This window comes from Mauremys mutica, chromosome 4, assembly GCF_020497125.1.
Source record: "Mauremys mutica isolate MM-2020 ecotype Southern chromosome 4, ASM2049712v1, whole genome shotgun sequence".
Lineage (NCBI taxonomy): Eukaryota > Metazoa > Chordata > Testudines > Geoemydidae > Mauremys > Mauremys mutica.
In genome coordinates, this window is record NC_059075.1 from 13,536,137 (window position 1) to 13,557,118 (window position 20,982).

A 20,982-nucleotide genomic window follows, 5' to 3' on the forward strand; every position below is an offset into this window, starting at 1 on the left:
TCACTGAAAGACAGACCCTGGAGCCAGATAGGTCCTAAATACTCTTATAACCAGCCAGCTCAACCGTGATATGCTCCACTATAGATGTATCCACCAATGGCCTTCCCAATGCAATGGGCATATTGGGAACCCTGGGCAATTTACCGGGGACCCCACACCAGGCCACCCATGGCTCATAGAGGTGAGCTGAGGTCTAATCCCATGTCTCCCACTCTGCAGCCAATGGAGGCTCAGGATGTTGGGGATGAGACACAAACAGCCACTGATCAGGAAGCAACATCTCCTGCTCACAATACTTCCTCCTCCCCGGATGAGGCAATCATGCCACTGTTGCCTACCTCGGCGGATGACTTCAAACAGTTCTAGGAACAGTGCAGATAAACCAGCACAAGCTGGTACAAATCTTATAACTTGCATCTACTTCCAAAATTGCCCTGCCCATCAATGGTGTGATCTTGGAACTAGCTGAGACAGTCTGACAGACACCAGCCTCAATTCCGCTGACATGCAAAAGGGCCGATAGAAAGTATTACATCCCTGCCAAAGGGGTGGACTTCCTCTTCACACCCGCCTCTGAACTCTTTGGTGATCACCACTGCTAACCAACGTGACAAACAACTACAGTTTCGACCCCGCAAGACAACACGAGGCTCAACCTCTTTGGATGAAAAATTCACTCCTTGGTGACATTACAATTCTGAGTCGCTAACTATTCAGCCTTGCTGGCCAAATACAATTATGATAATTATGAGAAACTCAACTCATTGACAGTGCAGTTCCCCGAGGAGAGACAATCACAATTCCAGGCCATTGTAAACGAGGGTCAACTTGTAGCTAAAACAGCCCTCCAAGTGTCTTTGGGCATCATGGACATGGCAGCCAGAATCATGGTTACAGCCTTAGTTATGCACTGGGTATCCTGGTTACAATCCTCTAGCATACATAAAGAACTGCAAACCAAGATCGAGGCCCTACCTTTAGACCAAGAAAAGCTATTTTCGACAAGACACACGAGGTTCTCCACTTAATGAAGGATTCTCGAGCCACACTACACTTTGGGGATCTACACTCCACTTGCGAAGAGAAGATTAAACCAGCCGTATCAGAAGAACAGGGATTCCTCTTCCAACCAACAGCAACAACAGTGGAATATGAGAACTAAAAACATCACCAACGGTCACAGTGACAGAGAGCATCTCAAGTTCAACTGTCGACTTCTCAATTGGATCCACTCAAGCCACAATTCTGAAATTTTGGATGACCTCCCTCACCAGGCAGCGCTTTCACCCAATCTGTCCCCATGCTTTGGACATGGCCTTTCTACCACATCTGAGCTTCAATAACAATGGATCAATGGATGTTAGAGATCGTATGATCGGGATATACCATCCCCTTTACCTCCTGACCACCTACCAACCCTCCTTTCCCCCCCCCTCCCTCTTCAGGGACGCTTCTCATGAGCACCTGATCAACTTCTTGTCATAATATCTTCTACAACTTGGTGCCATGGAATGAGTACTTTTGCAAAACGGGAAAGGGGTTCTATTCCCACTATTTGATCCAGAAGAAGAATGGGGGATGGAGACCTGTCCTGGATCTCATGGAACTCAACTAGTTCATACACACTCAAAAGTTCAAAATGGTGACACTGGGCACGATACTTCCAGCACTGGAAAAGGGGGACTGTTTTTCAGTCCTCGACCTACAAGATGCTTATTTTCATATTACCATACACCCGGCTCACAGGAAATTCCTGCATTTCACAGTAGGACACGAATGCTTCCAGTACAGAGTACTACCATTCGACCTATCCACTGCACCAAGAATTTTCTCCAAAACCCTAGCAGTGATAGCGGCACATCTGTGCAAACAGGGAATAATGATTTTCCCTTACCTGGATGATTGCCTTCTCAAAGGCCCAATTCAACAAGAAGCACTGGACTTAGTACAAAAGGTCACACTATTCAGGGATCTAGGACTACAGATAAATGAACGAAAATCCGCTCTAATCCCTGTCCAACAACTGGACTTCATCGGGGCACATCTCAATGCCATAGAAGCCAAAGCATCACTGCCCCTGAACAGATTCACAACTCTGACCAATCTTCTCTCAGAGGTAAGAGTCAGCTGCTTATGCTCAAATAAATTTGTTAGCCTCTAAGGTGCCACAAGTACTCCTGTTCTTTTTAGCTCTCAAATACTGGCTCAAACTGTCCTGCAACTGCTAGGACACATGACAGCCACAACGTTTGTAGTACGACACACAAGACTACATATGCGCTGCCTACCGGGCTGGTAGAGCTCGTTTTACATATCCAGCAAGCACAGCCTTCACAAACGACTTACAGTACCACCCTGTGCCCTGGACTCTCTACATTGGTGGACAAGACCAGAAAATATATGCCTGGGCATTCCATTCCAACAAGAACCCCCATCAGTAGTAATCATGACAGACGCCTCGCTGATTGGCTGGGGTGCCCACATACATCAGCACACGGTTCAAGGCAAATGGTCTCTTGTGGAGACTCAGCTACATATCAATCTATTAGAGCTACACGCAGGTCCACAATGCCTGCAGACACTTCCTATCTCACATAAAGAACAAATTCATTCACATATCACTGACAACATTGCCCACATGTTTTAAGCCAGTGGACATGGGGGGGGGGAGGGCTCAATCTAACTCACTGTGTGCCAAAGCCATGAAATTCTGGCACTCGTGCATACACCACAGCATAAATATTTTGGCCTCCTACTTTCCCAGGTGTCAGAATGCGATGGTGAACACGCTAAGTAGGTACTTCTCTTAAGACCATAAAAGGGAAAGGAATGAGAGAGTCTTGCTCTCCATTTTCCGCCATGGGGCACTCCCTTCATTGACTTGTTTGCATCCATAATGAACCACAAATGTTCTGCTGAATCTGCATGGTTCCATAATGGCAAACTAGCCTGCTCAGAACAAGTTAACCATGTAACTAAACAGCAAGAAAGTGACCACGCACCATACTTGCCTTCAAAAATGAAAGAGAGTCTCCTCCCGGTATCAAGAAAAACACTTGACTGCCTCCAGAGCACCACTACTAGTAGTGTTGGAATACCTACTGGAACTGAAATGCTTTGGTTTAGCAATGAGCTTGATCAAAGTCTATCTTGCGGCCATTACTGCATTCTATCATGAGATTGATGGGAACTCAATTTTGCGCACCCAAATACTAAATGCTTCCTCCCAGGTCTCCAGAACATTTACCCAGACGTTCGCCAACCTACTCCAGCCTGGGAACTCAATCTGGTGTTGAAATGCCTCACCACACCACCATTTGAACCCTAAGGGCTGGTCTACACTGAGGGGGGGATCGATCTAAGATACGCAACTTCAGCTACACTATTTGCGTAGCTGAAGTCGAAGTATCTTAGTTCAACTTACCTGGCCATCCTCACGGCAGCAAGTTGACCTCTGCGGCTCCCCCGTCGACTCCGCTTACTCCTCCTGCCAAAGTGGAGTACGGGCATCGATTTGGGGATCAATTTATCGTGTTTAGACGAGACGCAATAAATTGATCCCTGATAGATCGATTACTACCTGCTGGTGGGTAGTGTAGACGTGGCCTTAGCCTCCTGTTCCCTGCTGCATTTATCCATGAAAGTGGTCTTTCTGGTTTCCGTTACTTCTGCCAGACGGATGAGTGAGTTTGGGGTGCTCATGGCCGATGCTCCCTACACAGTATTCTTCAAAGACAAGGTCATGCTACGTCCTCACCCAAAATTCCTACCGAAGATAACATCAACCTATGATATGAACCAACCAGTCCATCTTCCCATGTTCTATCCCAGGCCTTACGGCACTCCAATGGAGGCCGTTTTACATACTTTGGATGTTAGGTGGGCATTAGCGTTTTACCTGGAAAGGACCAAACCTTTCGGGAAATCCCCTAGACTTTTTATTTCTATTACCAAGTATTCAAAAGCCTGCGCAATATCCACTAGGAGATTGTCTAAATGGATCTCCACATGCATTCAACAGTGCTATCGTATTTGGAATACTGACCCTCCTACGCATATCAGAGCGCATTCCGCATGATCTGTTTCTATCTCGATAGTGTTCCTCAACGATTTTCCGATATTAGAGATTTGTAGGGCAGCCACTTGGGCCTCTGTCCACACATTCACTGAGCGCTATGCAGTCACTCAAGACTCCGCAGCTGACACCATAGTTGGCCTAACCGTACTTACCTCTACAACGCAAATGAATCTGACATGGAGCACCCACAGAGACTGCACTCAGAGAAGAGAAGGTTACTCACTATGTGCAATAACTGAGGTTCTTTGAGATGTGTGACCCTGTATGTGCTCCACTACCTGCCCTCCTCCCCTCTACTTCGGAATTCACCACTAGGAGTCTGCGGTAGAGAAGGAACTGGAGGGCTCGGGTCGTGTACATGCTAGACGTGGCACCAACGGCACCACGAGATGCCTACTGTGCACATCCGACTTGTGTGGACACTGCTGCCATAAATCTCTGATCGGTGCCAGGAGGCACAGACACCTGAAGTGGAGCATCTACAGGGACATACATCTCTAAGATCCTCTGTTACTGCACAAGTCTGGCTCAGACTTCTGTCACAGCTATGTTGTTGCATAAAGGACTTGTGATCTCACTTAGGCTATTGGATCTACATAGAAAGTTATACCAGTCTAATTAAAGATGTGATTTTATACCAATTTAGTTAAACCAGTGCAACTTCTATATTAAGGTAAGCCCTTAGAACTCTGTGAATGAGTGAAAGATGTACCAGGGACTTACTGGCTAGAGACTGATATTTGAATGATTAGTGGGATATGCTGGGAAATGATATGGGGTGGTGGAAACAATAAAGTGTGGGCAATATTCTGGTGAGAAAATTGCAGTTTTCTTTGTTAGCACCCCCCACCCCACCAAAAAAAAAGCCTTTTAATCTTGTTTATGATCTCTGCTTTTTGGATTGTTGTCTTCTTCTCTGTTAGCTCTCCATAAGTAGCTCATCTGCCTTTGTTGCTAGTCATAAGATATCCTAAATCAATCAAATTAAACTAACATGATTTGTTGTTTTACTGTTTTCCTACAAGGTTTTGAGTAGCAGTAGTCATACTGACCAGAGTCCTGTATATTTCAGCTTACTGCACTGTGTGGGAAAACTAGGAATGTCAGCAGAGGCATTGTAGCTTTGTTTGCAGACTCAGGGCTAGTCTACACTTACGAGCCGGGTCGACGCGGTGAGTTCGACTTCTCGGAGTTAGAACTATCGCGTCTAATCTGGACGCGATAGTTCGAACTCCGGAAGCGATAGTTCGAACTCCGGTACTCCGCCACTGCAAAAGGCGGTGGCGGAGTCGACCTTGGAGCCGCGGACTTCGATTCCGCGGCGTCTGGACAGGTGAGTAGTTCGAACTAGGGTACTTCGAATTCAGCTACACTATTCACGTAGCTGAATTTGCGTACCCTAGTTCGACCCCGCTTCTTAGTGTGGACTAGCCCTCAGAAAGACAGTGCTTTAGCTGAATCTAAAGCTATTTTTGCAAGAAATTTATTTGCAGAAATTTATTTTTTAAATGAAAGCTGAAATTCTGCAGAAACTGAAAGCTTAGCATCTTGCTCCTAGGTGCAAGTTTCCTAGGTGCAAATCTATATTTTTTTAAGCCAGCTTGGAGCAGAAGTGAAGAACTTCCCTGTTGACTAAAATTTTATGTAGAGTGACATTGTCATTAATCATACTTTCACAAAAACATGATAAACCATATATGCCTTCATCTAATGCTCTCTTCAGAGGAGCTCGGGGGCCGGACAGGACAGTCTCGCGGGCCGTAGTTTGTCCACCCGTGCTATAGGCTCTGAATAACTAAATTTCCTAGGATGAGTTCCACAACCACATTGTGGTTATTCTCCAGTCTGATTATATTTACTGCTACATTAGATTTAAAAAATATATTAACAAACACATGCAATCATCTCACCTTTAAATTCTAGTCTAGACAAGATAGCAAGAGCTTTGACCTACCCTCATTTTGGTGATGAAACTAACTTGACTGGAGTGGGGGTAGATAGATTACTCCAAAAATTAACTGAACAGTTTTCCATTGAGGATTGCTAAAGTTGTATATGGTCAGTCTGTCTTAATAAAAGGTCTCGTAGTCAAAGACATTGTCCTTTCAAAAATGTATACAAAAACCTTAATGAAAAGGGAAACACCAACTTAAAAAGCACACCTCTGTCTGAATATTTTGTTTCTATTTCTGTTAAGTTAACTCCTAAAACCCTTGTAATTTAAAGATTAGAGGAAAAAATCTAGTTTGTGTAGTTTGCATTTGACAAGCACTTTGTGTATAGTCAGTTTTACTGTATTCTCTGTATATTCACTTTTCCTTTTTGTGAAAATGGTTTACACAGTAGCAAGAGGTAAGAAATACTTTACAAAACATGAAATTACTCTTCCAAATTCTTATTTTATACTCAGATTTTCAAGTCTTGTATTAAAACTTGAAATTATTGAATTGATTAAATTCCATTAATACTTTTTATACTATTGAAGTTCATTCCAAAACATTCAAGGAATGTTATAGTGGAATAAATGAGCTGTAGTTTTCTAGGAAATAATTCTATTTTTGAATTATTGTAACACTATAAATGAGTGGGGTTTAGGTCAGTATATGATTTCAGTGGGATGATATGCTGGAGAGAGAAATGCATTGTCAAGATGGTATACTCTTTAGCAATTGTGGCATGACCCTTTTCATATGTGTAATATTTTGTATATGCTTATAAGACTTAGATAACAGTATATACATTGTGCATGCCTTAGCTACAGTTGCTATGGGAATAATTTTTTAAATTAATTTGTTCAAATCCAGAATATTGTGTTAATATAATTTTAGCTATATTTCTTATATTAAATAATGTAGAACAAATGTGCACTTTGGCCACTGCAGCTCCAAATAAATGTACCGTATATTTTTACAAATGCATATACATAGGCCTTGTCTACACTACACAGTTTTTGTCGACAAAAGTCAGTTTTTGTCGACAAAACTGGGGAGGTGTACACTCAATAATGCTTCTCCTGCTGATTTAATTCTCCTGCTATGCTGACCTAATAAAACCACCTAACAAGCGGCATAGAGCTTTTTGCGACGAAGTTAGAGAAACACAGTGTCAGTATATATTGTGCTCTTGCTTATGTTGCCCTAAGTAGCCTCCAGAATGTGTCCCACAATGCCCATCGTGACTACTGGTAAGCGGTTTCTACTCTGCTGCAGGTACACAGGTATACACCCTTTAAAGCCCCAGGAATTTTTGAAATTTCCACTTCCTGTTTGCTCGGTGTGGACAGCTCACCTTGCATCTTCCTAGCTGACAATGCTTGCTTTCTGCATCAAACGCACTCCTGCAGGAAGTGCACCGGAGTTGCTGGATCTGTTGGGTCTGTGGGGAGAGGAGGCTGTGCAGTCAAAGCTCTGATCCAGCTGTAGGAACTTTGACACCTATGAGCAGATTGCTCGTGGCATGGATGAGAAGGGGCACAAAAAGGATACGCGTCAGTGCCATGTGAAGATCAAGGAGCTGAGGCAGGTGTACCAGACAGCAAGGGAGGCAAACCACCGCTCTGGTATGGTGCCAGAAACATGTTGTTTCATGAAATACTGCAGGATGAGGCACGTTGCATTCATAACGTTCATCACAAGACTGGTGAGCAGTGCAGGATCCATGCTTTCAGGCAGAGAGACGGGTGCAAAGTTTATGGGAGCAGTTGAAAAACAGCACATAACCTAGTCAGAAGCCCTGGGAATTATGAGACAGAAAAAACTGCATCATGGGGCAATGATCCTGCCCTCATGGTGCACTGTGACCCCTTCCCAGAACTCCTAGCAGGAGAAGGTGGTGATTTTCACAGTGGGTTGCTACCCACAGTGCACTGCTCCATCTGTTGGTGCTAGAGCACCAACTGTGGATGCGCTGCGCTGACACAAGGATCGTATGAATATGCACAAGCAATGTAATTACAGTGGTTTATGATTGTCGTAATTTAAATCAACTTAATTCTGTAATGTAGATATGGCTATATACAGGATTTTGTTCATAGGCAGCATATAGGTATATTTGAATATACTGTCACCTTCAGATCAAATGTAAATACTCTAAGAACATAAGAATAGCCATACTGGATCAGACCAGTGGTCCATCTAGCCAAGCATCTTGTCTTCCAACAATGGCCAATGCCAGGTGCGTCAGAGGGAATGAACTTGAACAGGCAATCATCGAGTGATCCATCTCCTGTCATCCAGTCCCAGCTTCTGACAGTTGGAGGCTAAGGACACCCAGGGCATTGATGGACCTACCCTCCATGAACTTATCTAATTCTTTTTGAACCTCGTTATGTTTTTGACCATCACAACATCCCCTGGAAATTAGTTCCACAGATTGACATTGCATTATGTGAAGAAGTACATCCTTCTGTTTGTTTTGAACCTGCTGCCTATTAATTTCATTGGGTGACCCCTGGTTCTTGTGTTCATGTGAAGGAGTAAATAACACTTCCTTATTCATTTTCTCTACACCATTCATGATTTTAGAATCATAGAATCATAGAATCTCGGGGTTGGAAGGGACCTCAGGAGGTCATCTAGTCCAACCCCCTGCTCAAAGCAGGACCAAACCCAACTAAATCATCCCAGCCAGGGCTTTGTCAAGCCTGACCGTAAAAACCTCTAAGGAAGGAGATTCCACCACCTCCCTAGGTAACCCATTCCAGTTCTTCACCACCCCACTAGTGAAAAAGTTTTTCCTAATGTCCAACCTAAACCTCCCCATCTGCAACTTGAGACCATTACTCCTTGTTCTGTCATCTGCTACCACTGAGAACAGTCTAGATCCATCCTCTTTGGAACCCCCTTTCAGGTAGTTGAAAGCAGCTATCAAATCCCCCCTCATTCTTCTCTTCTGCAGGCTAAACAATCTCAGTTCCCTCAGCCTCTCCTCATAAGTCATGTGCTCCAGCCCCCTAATCATTTTTGTTGCCCTCTGCTGGACTCTCTCCAATTTATCCACATCCTTCTTTATAGACCTCTATTATATTTTCCCCTTAGGTGTCCCTTTCCCAGCTGAAAAGTCCCAGTCTTTTTAATCTCTCCTGATATTGAAGCTGTTCCATACCCTTAATCATTTTTGCTGCCCTTCTGTACCTTTTCCCATTTTAATATCTTTTTTGAGATGGGTGACCAGAACTGCACATAGTATTCAGAGTGTACCATGGATTTATAAAGTAGCATTATGATATTTTTTGTCATGTTATCTATCCCTTTCCTAGCGGTTCCTAGCGTTGTTAGCTTTTTTGACTGCTATTGCACATTGAGTGGACGTTTTCAGAGAACTACGCACAATGACTTCAAGATCTTTCTTGAGTGATAACAGCTAATTTAGAGCCCATTTGTATTTTGTATGTATAGTTTGGATTATGTGCATTACTTTGAATTGATCAACATTGAATTTCATCTCCTATTTTGTTGCCCAGACTCCCAGTTTTGTGAGATCCCTTTGTAACTCTTCACAGTTTGCTTTGGACTTATCTTGAGCAATTTTGTATCATCTGTAAATTTTGCTACTTCACTGTTTATCCCTTTTTCTTCTTGGGCTGTGTGAGCTGGAGTATGCATGTTTCGCTTCCAAAGGAGTGGGGATGGGGGTAGAAATTATCTGGAAAGCTACCAGGATTAATTTGTTCCTTAGAGATATGTAATGTTCTGCTGGAATAAAGTGTTGCTGTCATCTTTAAGACAGTGTGGACCAGTTCCTTTATATGCGTGTTTACCCCTTGAAAAGCAACACACACAAATGAAATGTTCTGTCAGAATAGCAGCCTCGTTTGGACCTGGGGCACCCTGAAGTTGGGGACTCTTTCCTAGTCAATTTTATGCTTAGTGTATCAATCATTAGGTGGAATAGGATTTTTCCAGCTTTTCTTTATTTTGTGTTGCACCACGACAGGTTGCACAGTCCAAATGGTGGAAAACTTCAGAGCATGTAAAATTTGAGCTGATTTGGGTGATTTAATGACTACGTAGTTAAACTGGTAGGGATTAAAAGGGCAAGACGAATGGCTAGGGTGTGAGAGTACAGAGCAGTCAAGATAGACCAGTTGATTTACACTATTTAAAAGCATAATAGTGTTTTTTGGGCATAAATATATGCTTGGTTCTCTGCGCCCACATAAGAATGAATAAAGAAAATATTAAAATAAAATGTGCTTACTGCATATATGAAATGTGAATTTCTAATACTTGTAATTTTATTTCCAAACAGATTTCTGCAAACATGTCAAAGGTAGTTTTCCTCCTTGAAGTATAAGCACACAGAAAGTTTGACGTTTTAAACATATCTGGACCATAAAATAGACATCTGAGAAATTAGTTGCTGTAAAAACTAACCAAAAGTCTAAGATGTCTATGCTAGTTAAAGTAGTTTGAATGGTGGTTTTTGTTATACTTATTTTCTCTACAAGTGTTTTGATGAAAACCACAGATGCTAAACTAGTGTAAACCCTTCTTCATGCATGGTTACAGCTTAAATATTTACAAAAACATACAGAGTACACTCAATTAGTAGTGAGGTCCTTACTTAAATCAACAACAAATGCAAAATAAGGCAGTTCAGAGTTAAGGCTGACGTTTTAGTTAACTCATTATGATGTAAAATATTGAATTAAGGACCAAAAGTTAGCCATCAATTTTAATTTCCCATCTTCATTTGTGTCTTACCTTAATATTATTTAAGTAACATTTTCTATATTTAATAGTTTCTAGTAACATGTTTAAATGGTTACTTGTTTTGTAGAAATAGCTTAACAATAATATTCTTTTTTCCTTAGAACTGAAGGAACAAGTCATCATGGGAGCATTTTTAGACAAGCCAAAGATGGAGAAGCATAATGCCCAAGGGCAGGGTAATGGGCTACGTTATGGGCTAAGTAGTATGCAAGGTTGGCGAGTTGAGATGGAGGATGCACATACAGCTGTTATTGGTTTGCCAAATGGACTTGATGGATGGTCATTTTTTGCGGTATATGATGGGCATGCTGGATCCCAGGTTGCCAAATACTGCTGTGAGCATTTATTAGATCACATCACAAGCAACCAGGATTTTAAAGGGTCCGATGGACCACCCTCTGTGGAAAGTGTAAAGAGTGGAATCAGAACAGGTTTTCTGCAAATTGATGAACATATGAGAGTAATCTCTGAGAAGAAACATGGCGCAGATAGAAGTGGGTCAACAGCGGTGGGTGTCATGATTTCTCCTCAACACACTTACTTCATCAACTGTGGAGACTCAAGAGGTTTACTTTGTAGAAACAGGAAGGTTCACTTCTTCACACAAGATCACAAACCAAGTAATCCACTGGAGAAAGAGCGTATACAGAATGCAGGTGGTTCTGTAATGATTCAACGTGTGAATGGCTCTCTTGCTGTGTCTAGAGCTCTTGGGGACTTTGATTACAAATGTGTCCATGGGAAAGGCCCTACAGAGCAGCTTGTCTCACCTGAGCCTGAAGTTTATGAAATTGAGAGATCAGAAGAAGATGATCAGTTTATCATACTGGCTTGTGATGGTATCTGGGATGTTATGGGAAATGAAGAGCTCTGTGACTTTGTAAGATCAAGACTTGAAGTCACTGATGACCTTGAGAAAGTTTGCAATGAGATAGTCGACACCTGCTTGTACAAGGTAGCCAGAATTTTAAGAGGAGAAACCTATTATGTTTTCAGTACAGTAGTAGGAGTTTTTCTGTTGTCAACAAGATGAAGATAAATTTCAGTTCAGATCTATAGAGTAGCTGAAGTTTAGTTTCTGTACAATTTTGTAACAATAACTATATGATGCCACTTACTAGAATGCCATTGGGGATATAACTAGGAACAGCAAATAATAAGGGCACGTAAGCTTTGATAATAGGTTTCCTTATTTGGTTAGGAGTTTAAATCATGTAAAAATATGTTGTGATCTATTGCAAATCAGTTGGCACTTTTAAACAATGACCAAGGGAAATAAAACAGTCCCTTTTTGCTGTTTCACAATGTAATAAAAAATGGATTTTAAAACATTTGATAGAAATATCAGGTCTTGTATCACGTTTCGCATAGAGGCTGAATTACTTGAGAATTGGTGGTGAGTGGAAAATTTAGTAGCTGAGGAGAAATGAACTATTTCTAAGATTAAAGAAAGGAAATGGAAAAAATGTATAAGCTGCTTCTATACCTTACAAAAAAGTAAATAAAGGGCATAAACAATTTTATTTTTTCCTCTTCTGTCATTGAGAAATGTAGCATTTATGTTTGAATCATGCCAAAACCATTGCAAAATGACTGAATTTTGATTTCTAAAATTAAGAACTTCAATTAACTACTGAAATCTTTGATCTGATTTTTTAAAATTGTTCCTTATATAATTTTACTTCTGCATAAAAAAATATTTTATTATACAATTACTTGCAAATTATTTTGTATGGCTTTTTGATGTCCAAGAGTCCAACTAATTATATCTGCTCAAGAAGACAGGCACAATTTTTACTTAACGAATACAGATTTTGTGATTGTTTTTATATGCAATGAGTCCGAATTTGCATGTTTCTATAAACAAAATGAAAGGTGGTTCTGTTGCTCAATAGGACAGACTGAACATTGTTAAAATTTCATAGTTTGTTTTAACTTTCCCTAGACAAGCATTTAATCCTATTTATAAAACTGAGCTTTGATATGTAAGCTGTAAATAAAGGCAAGATAACATCATTAGTATTGACACCAATACTAAAGAAGTGTGAAACAATGACCCTGTTAACTATGTAATAGTTTTCTAGAGGCAAGTGGGTGAGGTAATATCTTTTATTGGACCAACTTCTGTTGGTGAGAGATACTGGAGTTCTGTGGAGCTCTTCTTTTGGTATCTCTCACCAGCAGAAGTTGGTCCAATAAAAGATATTACCTCACCCACCTTGTCTCTCCAATATCCTGGGACAAACATTGCTACAACAACATTGCATAAATATTTTCTATCATTTTAAAAAGTTGAACTTCATTCACTGCCAATTTTTCATTTATAATTTCAGCTGCGCTAGTCTGGAAAATGTAAATACCACAGGATAATACTGCTTTTTAATAGCTGCATGGTTTAAGCACCAATCTTGCAAATACTTGCATCCGTGCTTACCATTATTCACATGAGTAGTCTCATTGGCTTCCATAGGACTACTTGTGTTTAAAGTTCAGCATCTACGTAAGAGTTTGCAGAATAGGGCCTTGAACAGTTGGAAAATCATTTGAATCAATATTTAGTACTTTTTTCTGCAAGGCGTGGTTGTACAGTACTGCCATCAAGTATTTTATTAAAGTTGTGCTTATTTTGCTCACTTTTATTCTAAAAGTTTACATAGTGAGAAATATGTCTCATGTGCAAATGAAAATGTGTATGTTACATATACTACTTCTTAATGATTGGCCCTTAGGCCAGCTGTAGGGAACTGTCATTTACGGAAAATGCACATTTGACATTAGCAATATTTTTAGTTGTCTAAGTTGGGTTTTTTTATTTTTCTTTATAACTGGCTTCAGATAGCTTAGAGTTCCTATTTAAGCATTTTAATATACCTACAACTAATGTAACCTTTCCCTCCAAACAATATTAATATTTAAGCAGGATGGAAACAGGTTTTATAAATCTCAATAATAAATCTCCCATGTTGTTAGTTTTGCAAATAATTTCAGCATTCAGCAAGATGGGAGTCATCTATAGGCTCATTGTAAACATCAATCGTGAAGAAAAAAGTTAAAGTATATTTAAAAGCTTGTTTGTACTGAATGATACTCAACATGCAGACTTCTTGAACAGTGTTATTTGCAAATGATACAATTTTTTATTTAATGGTATGACGGAAGAAAGTGTTCTAATTTCACATGATTAGCAATTTATTTTAAATATTTTATTTTTTTAAATTATTTTAAATTAAATTTAATTTTTATTTTAATTATTTTAAATAATTATAAACTGCTTTGATATGGATGTGGAATAAAATCAGAGTATGTATTATTCATTGGATACAGGGTATTGTCTCAACTGTTTTTGGTTTTTTTCTCCCTACCAGGGAAGTCGAGACAACATGAGTGTGATTTTGATCTGTTTTCCAAATGCACCAAAGGTATTGCCAGAGGCGGTGAAGAGAGAGGCAGAGTTGGACAAGTACCTGGAAAGCAGAGTAGAAGGTGGATCATTTAAAAAAAAATAAGTAGCTTTGTTTCTAAGCAATCCCCCAAACAACTAAACTCTAACACATGTAGGTTTTTTTTATTAAACCTTTAAGTGCCATTGGATGTTTAGGTTGTCTGCACTTGGAGCTAGGTGGTGTGATTCCTAGCTTGCATAGACGTACTCGTACTAGCTCTCATTGAGATAGTGCTCTAAAAATAGTAGTGTAGCCGTGGTAGTATGGGCTGCATCGGACAGTGGCACAGGCTAGGTACGCGGAGTACAAACGCTCCTGGACCCTGAGATACATAGGCAGGATGGATAGCCTTTGCTCATGCTCACTGCTGCCCTTGCCACTGTGGCAACATTACTATTTTTTGAGCGAATATGAGTGTGTCTACATGAGTTGGGAATCACACCTTTAGCTCCAGGTGCAGATGTAGCCTACATGTACATCTCTGAAAAAGGCACTCCTGTATTCTGTTGGATGTATGCTGTATGTCATGACAAAATGCTTCTAAAACAGAAACTGCAGAAGTTTATGGCCCTGGAGATTCTATTTAGGATGGCAGAGGAAAGTAATCTACTTGTACTCAAAGTTTTTGATGACTCCATTGGCGTCACTAACTTCAGACCAGTAAATTCTGATTCCTGGCATGTGCATTTGAATGAAATCTGGCAGCATATTTTTGAAGATGGTAATTCGAGTGCCATTTTTCTGTAAAGCTATATTCAATTACATGGCCCTAATAAGTATATTGTATGATGATTTAAGGGTCACAGCAATGTTACTGTTAACATAATAGCACTTGCTAATATGATATTTAAGAGTAAAAGCCTATCAACATTTCTGTTATAGCTAAACCTTAAACATTCATACTGAACTGAAGCCAGGCATATAACGTACTATCCTGCCAGTAACTTTTTAAAAAGCAATTTATATTTATATTTGTGTTTTTTAAATTTTAAAAGGGAAACAGAAGTGGAACTGTTTCAGGCACTTTGTGCCATATAGCTAGAAACGTGTTGACTTTACAAAAATACTAAATTATGTTTTACCTGGACTGTAGTGCCTTTGGGTATTAAAAACTGAAGCAGAGACTGAGATTTAAGAAGCAGCTACCCCTGATTTGCTCAGATCTCCTAAATATTAAATTTCCTAAATACCTAAAACACTTACTGTATACATGCAGTTTAGTACATAGATGAAATTAATATTTTTCAAATGGAAACATATTGAGGATCTAGATTTTAATTGGTTATTATGAATATATCATGTTACTAATATCCAGGGTAAGAGTCCCTAATAACATGCATTGGCATGATATGCACAGCTCTTAGGGTTTGTCATATCAGTGACTGATGAATTATATAAATGCCTCATGAACTTTTTCCCTTTTAACTGTTAAAAATCTTGGAGATTTTACTTAACTTGAATATACCATGGTCTTAGAGTTAAGGTTGCATCTCTGTTAACTGACCCCATTGGCCTATGTGTATTACAGTAGATGGAATGGGAACATCATGTCCAGATATTGCTGAATGAAGATCCTAAGTATTAGAACTGCATAAGGTTATGGTGTAGGGCAGTAGTTCTCAAAGCCGGTCCGCCGCTTGTTCAGGGAAAGCCACTGGCGGGCCGGGCTGGTTTGTTTACCTGCCGCTTCTGCAGGTTCGGCCGATCGTGGCTCCCACTGGCCGTGGTTCACCGCTCCAGACCAATGGGGGCTGCGGGAAGCGGCGGCCAGCACATCCCTCGGCCTGAGTCACTTCCCACAGCCCCCATTGGCCTGGAGCAGCGAACCGCAGCCAGTGGGAGCCACAATCGGCCGAACCTGCAGACGCGTCAGGTAAACAAACTGGCCCGGCCCGCCAGGGGCTTTCCCTGAACAAGCGGCGTACCGGCTTTGAGAACCACTGGTGTAGGGAACAATGCATTTGTTTGGTTGCTGAGTTTCTTGCGTTTTTAGAAATAACATATTTCAGGGACAAGTGAAACTTCATTTTTGTGTGAATGGGGGAAATTTACATGATATAAAGCACTTTAATCCTAATTCAGTGGACACATTTAGAAAAATATATTGCTGCTACCCCTTTAGAGTCCACACTTTGTTTTAAAGTTATTTTTCTTGGATGTAAACATTTTTTCCCTTTGATAATGCACACAGAAATAGTATTTACACTTTTTATTATAAGCAAAAAATGCAACCTTATAGCAGTTTATAACATTACATAATTTCTGAACTTACAGCCCTTACTAGCATGAGTGAAATTTTTGGGACTATATGTGAGAAAGGGAAACTCAAGCCACAATGTCACTTTATTACATTAAACTTAACCATATTTATGCAATTAAAATAATATTGTTTCATGCTGGAAACTTAATATACAGTATTGTCTACTGAGGTGGGGCTAATATAGCCATTGCTGGAACTTTCAACACTGTGCTCAATAATCTTACTACTGTTATTTTGAAATGCCTTAGTAATAATGCAGTGTTTAAAATTTTAAAAGCTACAATTTCAGTTGAAGAAATTGGTAAATGTAAAGAAATTCTGAAAGTGTTTTTTACGTCTGTAATGTCTAATTTAGAAAATTAAAATCCAATAAAATGGAAATTTTGTGAATGAGCACTGCAGTACATAGCAGTTATATAACAAAATAGGCAGTTTGATCAGCAAACATAGTCCAAGTAATGTATATTAAAATATAATTTAACCTCATTTTCTTGTTGATCAGTTACATAAAAGCATTTTTCATCCCATAATGTGCAGTAAAATCTTATTTTAATATTTTTGTCTTAAAGTTTGTTGTAGTTAGTGCTGTAAAGAAGGCCATGTATTGATGGCCATCTTGAACAACAAAAGGGAATAAAAAAACCTGGCTGATACAGGTTTCTACTCTTCCCCCTTACACCAGACTATCCTTCACTCCTTTAGCCTACATTCTTGCATCAATGTTGGACACTTCTGTGGTGCACATTTTGAGCTGAAAATGTCTAACAGGAGGTGAAGTATGAGTGGCCAAACATCTTCATGCCATCCCTTTCCAATAAATCAGTGTTGCTTCTAAAAGATTTTGAAGACTTGCTGGCTGGAAAAGATTAATCAATCATTCCCAGATGTATTACTCTAGTTGCACTATTACTCCAGTTACTGAGCTGGTTTGACTCTTTTTTAAATTAACATTCCTTAAACTCTTTGCCCCATTCTTTAAAACAAATTTTGTAGCATATATATACTTAACACAATAACAAATCTGGTTATTAGATACATGTAATCCACGGAATTAATTGAACTGGATAGTTTTAAATTAACTGGCCATTTTTCAGCAAAACCTGAAATGTTAGATTTTTAATAATTTTATATGAAATTTCCATTCAAAACAGGAAATAAGTAGATACATTTTGAATTCTTTATTTTTAGTGTAAGTACATTTTTCCCACTGTCTTAAATGGTGAAAACATTGAGAAGGTTCAAAGTAGGTTAAAGAGAAACGGATGCAAGATGCATTGAAACAAAAGAGAATTTAATACTTATTAACAAAAAAAAAAGCAATGGATTGGTTCCATTTGTTGTCATCAGTGTTATTTCAGACTGTATCTATAGTTCTCTCCGAGTATAAATGTATTCATTTAGTGGTGACTGTATGTTAAATGTACTGCAGCTTTAGGTTGTGAAACTGTGTAGTTTAGGCAAACTATAAATCCCTTTATTTTTGTACAGCAGAACTTTAGCTTTAGAATGATGTAGAATATGCTAGATGTTGAAGATTACACAATAAAGGAACTTGGCGAACCAAATCTGAGATCTTTGCTTTTTATTCAGATTTAAGAGTGTTAGAATTCTTTTTACTAAATGCTAGATGGTAAAATATGAAGTTTGGCCATAGTTCTTGAGAAAGTGGCACATTTGAGTTTTGAGATGTTTGCCTAATGTGTAATGTCACATGGATTTCTTTCCTACTTAAAATGTAGAACTAAACAGCTAATACTTTGTGCTGCAAATTTTGACATTTGGTTATTCCACTGCAAGGGTACGTCCAGACTACCCGCCGGATCGGCAGGTAGCGATCGATCTATCGTGGATCGATATATTGTCTCGTCTAGGCACAATATATCGATTCTCGGTTGCGCTCCCGTCGACTCCGGAACTCCACCAGGGCGAGCGGCAGTAGCGGAGTCGACGGGGGAGCTGTGGCCATCAATCCCGTGCCGTGAGGACGGGAGGTAAGTCGAAATAAGATATGTTGACTTCAGCTACGCTATTCCAGTAGCTGAAGTTGCGTATCTTACATCGACACCCCACCCCACCCCCCGCCCAGTGTAGACCAGGCCCAAGTAAGGGCATTCCAGTGTCTATTACTTGCATAGAATCTGGCTGCAAATTGGGCTAAAACTTTTTGCATAGAAGGTTGCAGCCCAGAAAACCTGTTCCGTGCACACAAATCAGTTCATGAATTTGTACTATTTTTTTATTTAAAAGGAAAGTATACTGGTTTTAGACACTTTAGTGTGCCATTAACTCACCAATATGAGTTTAAAATAGTGTACATCTTGATTATTTTTTTCAGAATTTGAGATAAAAAGATAAATTGTCAAAATATTTAAATTGGAAGTGGGTTCTCCATGTGTTCAAACTACTTTTTTTCAAATAAATTTTGGAAAGATTTTACTACATAATTAATATTTAACTGTACATGCACATTATTGTACACATGCCATGACATCCACTTGGAGATGAACAACTCCAAGCTGATTATTTAATAAAATATCCTTCTTAAATAATGTCTTTTGAAGGAGTTTCTAGTGTATTGAGAAATTTATATAAATTTAAATGTCATGGGATAGTAGACAATTCTCATTTACCTTGTAAAATTTTTTAACGGATTTCACAAAACTGGAAGAAGTCTGATTTCCCCCCCCCATCCCCCCCCAAGTTGATAACTAACTTAAATTCAGCTTCAGATGTGTGTGTTCAACACCTCAGAAGATGAGGCTTGAGAAGTTTAGCTATCTGTAACTTTATTCTTAGCACACTTTGCGATGGCTACTTCAGAGATTCTTTTGCTTACATGATGAAGAGGTGGATTGGGTTTGTTGTATGTAAAATCACCTGCTGTTGAAATATCCTTTTGGTGAGTTAAGGACGGAGTCGTATCTTGGCTCTTGTCAGTTTATGCATAATGACTTTTTATATTTTTATGTTAATATTATGCAATCTGGTATAACTATATAAAGCATATTATAAACAAAACACCTAACTTCTTGTTTCTTCCAAATATATTTTCTACCATGGCAATAACCTTTTAACATCAATTCATATAAAAATTTGACATTAAAGCCTGGCTTTTTCACAGGATGTTTCATTGGCAAAATACAATAATTATGTTCTAGTGAAGCCTATTTAGAACTACCTAATTTGTTTACCTGTTAAGATACCCTTTGTTGTGTAATATACTAATCAAAATGATTAAGATTTTGGAAGTATAGAACTATGTGAAGAACAGATCGTAGTTGGTATTTTTTTTTGTCAAATATCCAATAGCTTTTTACAGGTACACTGGCTTTTTTGTTATGGCACCAAAGATTACAGACAGTGTCCAACATGGTAAATGCTGTCTTTTAAAATGTTATACTGCTTTTTGATAAAACTGAGTGTTTCAATCTTTTCAAGTTAAATTTGGACTGCACTTACAAAAAAAGTACTTCTGATTCCCAGAGATCATAAAGAAGCAGGGTGAAGGAGTACCAGACTTAGTCCACGTGATGCGTACGTTAGCAACTGAGAGCATCCCAAACCTCCCGCCAGGGGGTGAATTGGCAAGCAAGTGAGTCTACGTTAGTGTAAATGTGCTTTTGGTCTAAATTAACAGAGACTTTTTGTAAGGCCACTCTTAAAAATAAATAGATTGAAATAAGGTTTATGGGGAGCAAAAGGGCATCATCCATTCTCAACTAATATCTTTCGCATTTTGATCTGTTTTAAGTTTGGAAAGAAATCCTTTAACAAGACCGTGGTTGACTGTGGATGATAGTTTCTAAAATTAAAAATATGTGAACATCAAACTATAGTTGTAGAAAGAATGGACTGCTTTTAAGGGTGGCCTCCTCTGTTAATTGTAACTTTAAAATGTTTACTGCTTTTACTTTTTAAGATGCAAGGGAAATGTAATGCATATAATGGCTCATTTTGAAAAGTAGTTTATGTACTTTGTTAACAAACAGCGATTACTCAGTGCATTTAATGCTTCACTTGGCAGTTTTCTTTGCTTTTGCTTTTTTGTTAAATGTATACCTCTTTTTTTAGAATTACATATGAGCTGTTTAGCTAATTATCCCTTTAAAGGAAATTACTGCCTCACCCTGGCTAAGCAGGGGATTGAATTTAAAACTTTATACAAATTCATTTTGATTTGTTGTCTTGAAGAAATAGTCTGAAACAGACTTACTAGTTTAATACATTAGCATTAAACTGTCAAAGAATTCAAATCTCAAGCTCCTCTGTCCAGTAAATCAAGCAATTTTAGTATAGATTGCTCACGAATCAATATTTTTCTATTTTAAATGTATTTAATATGAATACATTATAAATCATCTATTTCAAATTTTATCATTTTCATAGTGTGGTGTTTGCTTAAGCATGATAGTTTTCTTTTAGCTGTCTTTATGATAAATTATCTGTTTGTGATGTCAGAGTTATGACTTCCAGTGAGCAATAAACAGC

The 20,982-nt window shown here is 39.1% G+C and overlaps 1 protein-coding gene across 2 annotated transcripts in view; it reads left to right on the forward strand.

The window, feature by feature from the left end:
- The window catches only part of PPM1A (protein phosphatase, Mg2+/Mn2+ dependent 1A), a 50,632-nt gene that overhangs the window by 16,951 nt on the left and 12,699 nt on the right, over positions 1-20,982 (forward strand). The window contains exons 1-4 of one of the 2 annotated variants that reach the window (XM_045013556.1): positions 10,328-10,430; positions 10,893-11,746; positions 14,157-14,274; positions 19,978-20,086. In XM_045013556.1, the coding sequence (XP_044869491.1) occupies positions 10,913-11,746; positions 14,157-14,274; positions 19,978-20,086 (1,061 nt within the window). In that variant the 5' untranslated portion in view covers positions 10,328-10,430; positions 10,893-10,912. Of the gene's footprint in view, positions 1-10,327; positions 10,431-10,892; positions 11,747-14,156; positions 14,275-19,977; positions 20,087-20,982 lie in introns of those variants that run through there. The other variant, XM_045013555.1, reaches the window with a different exon arrangement.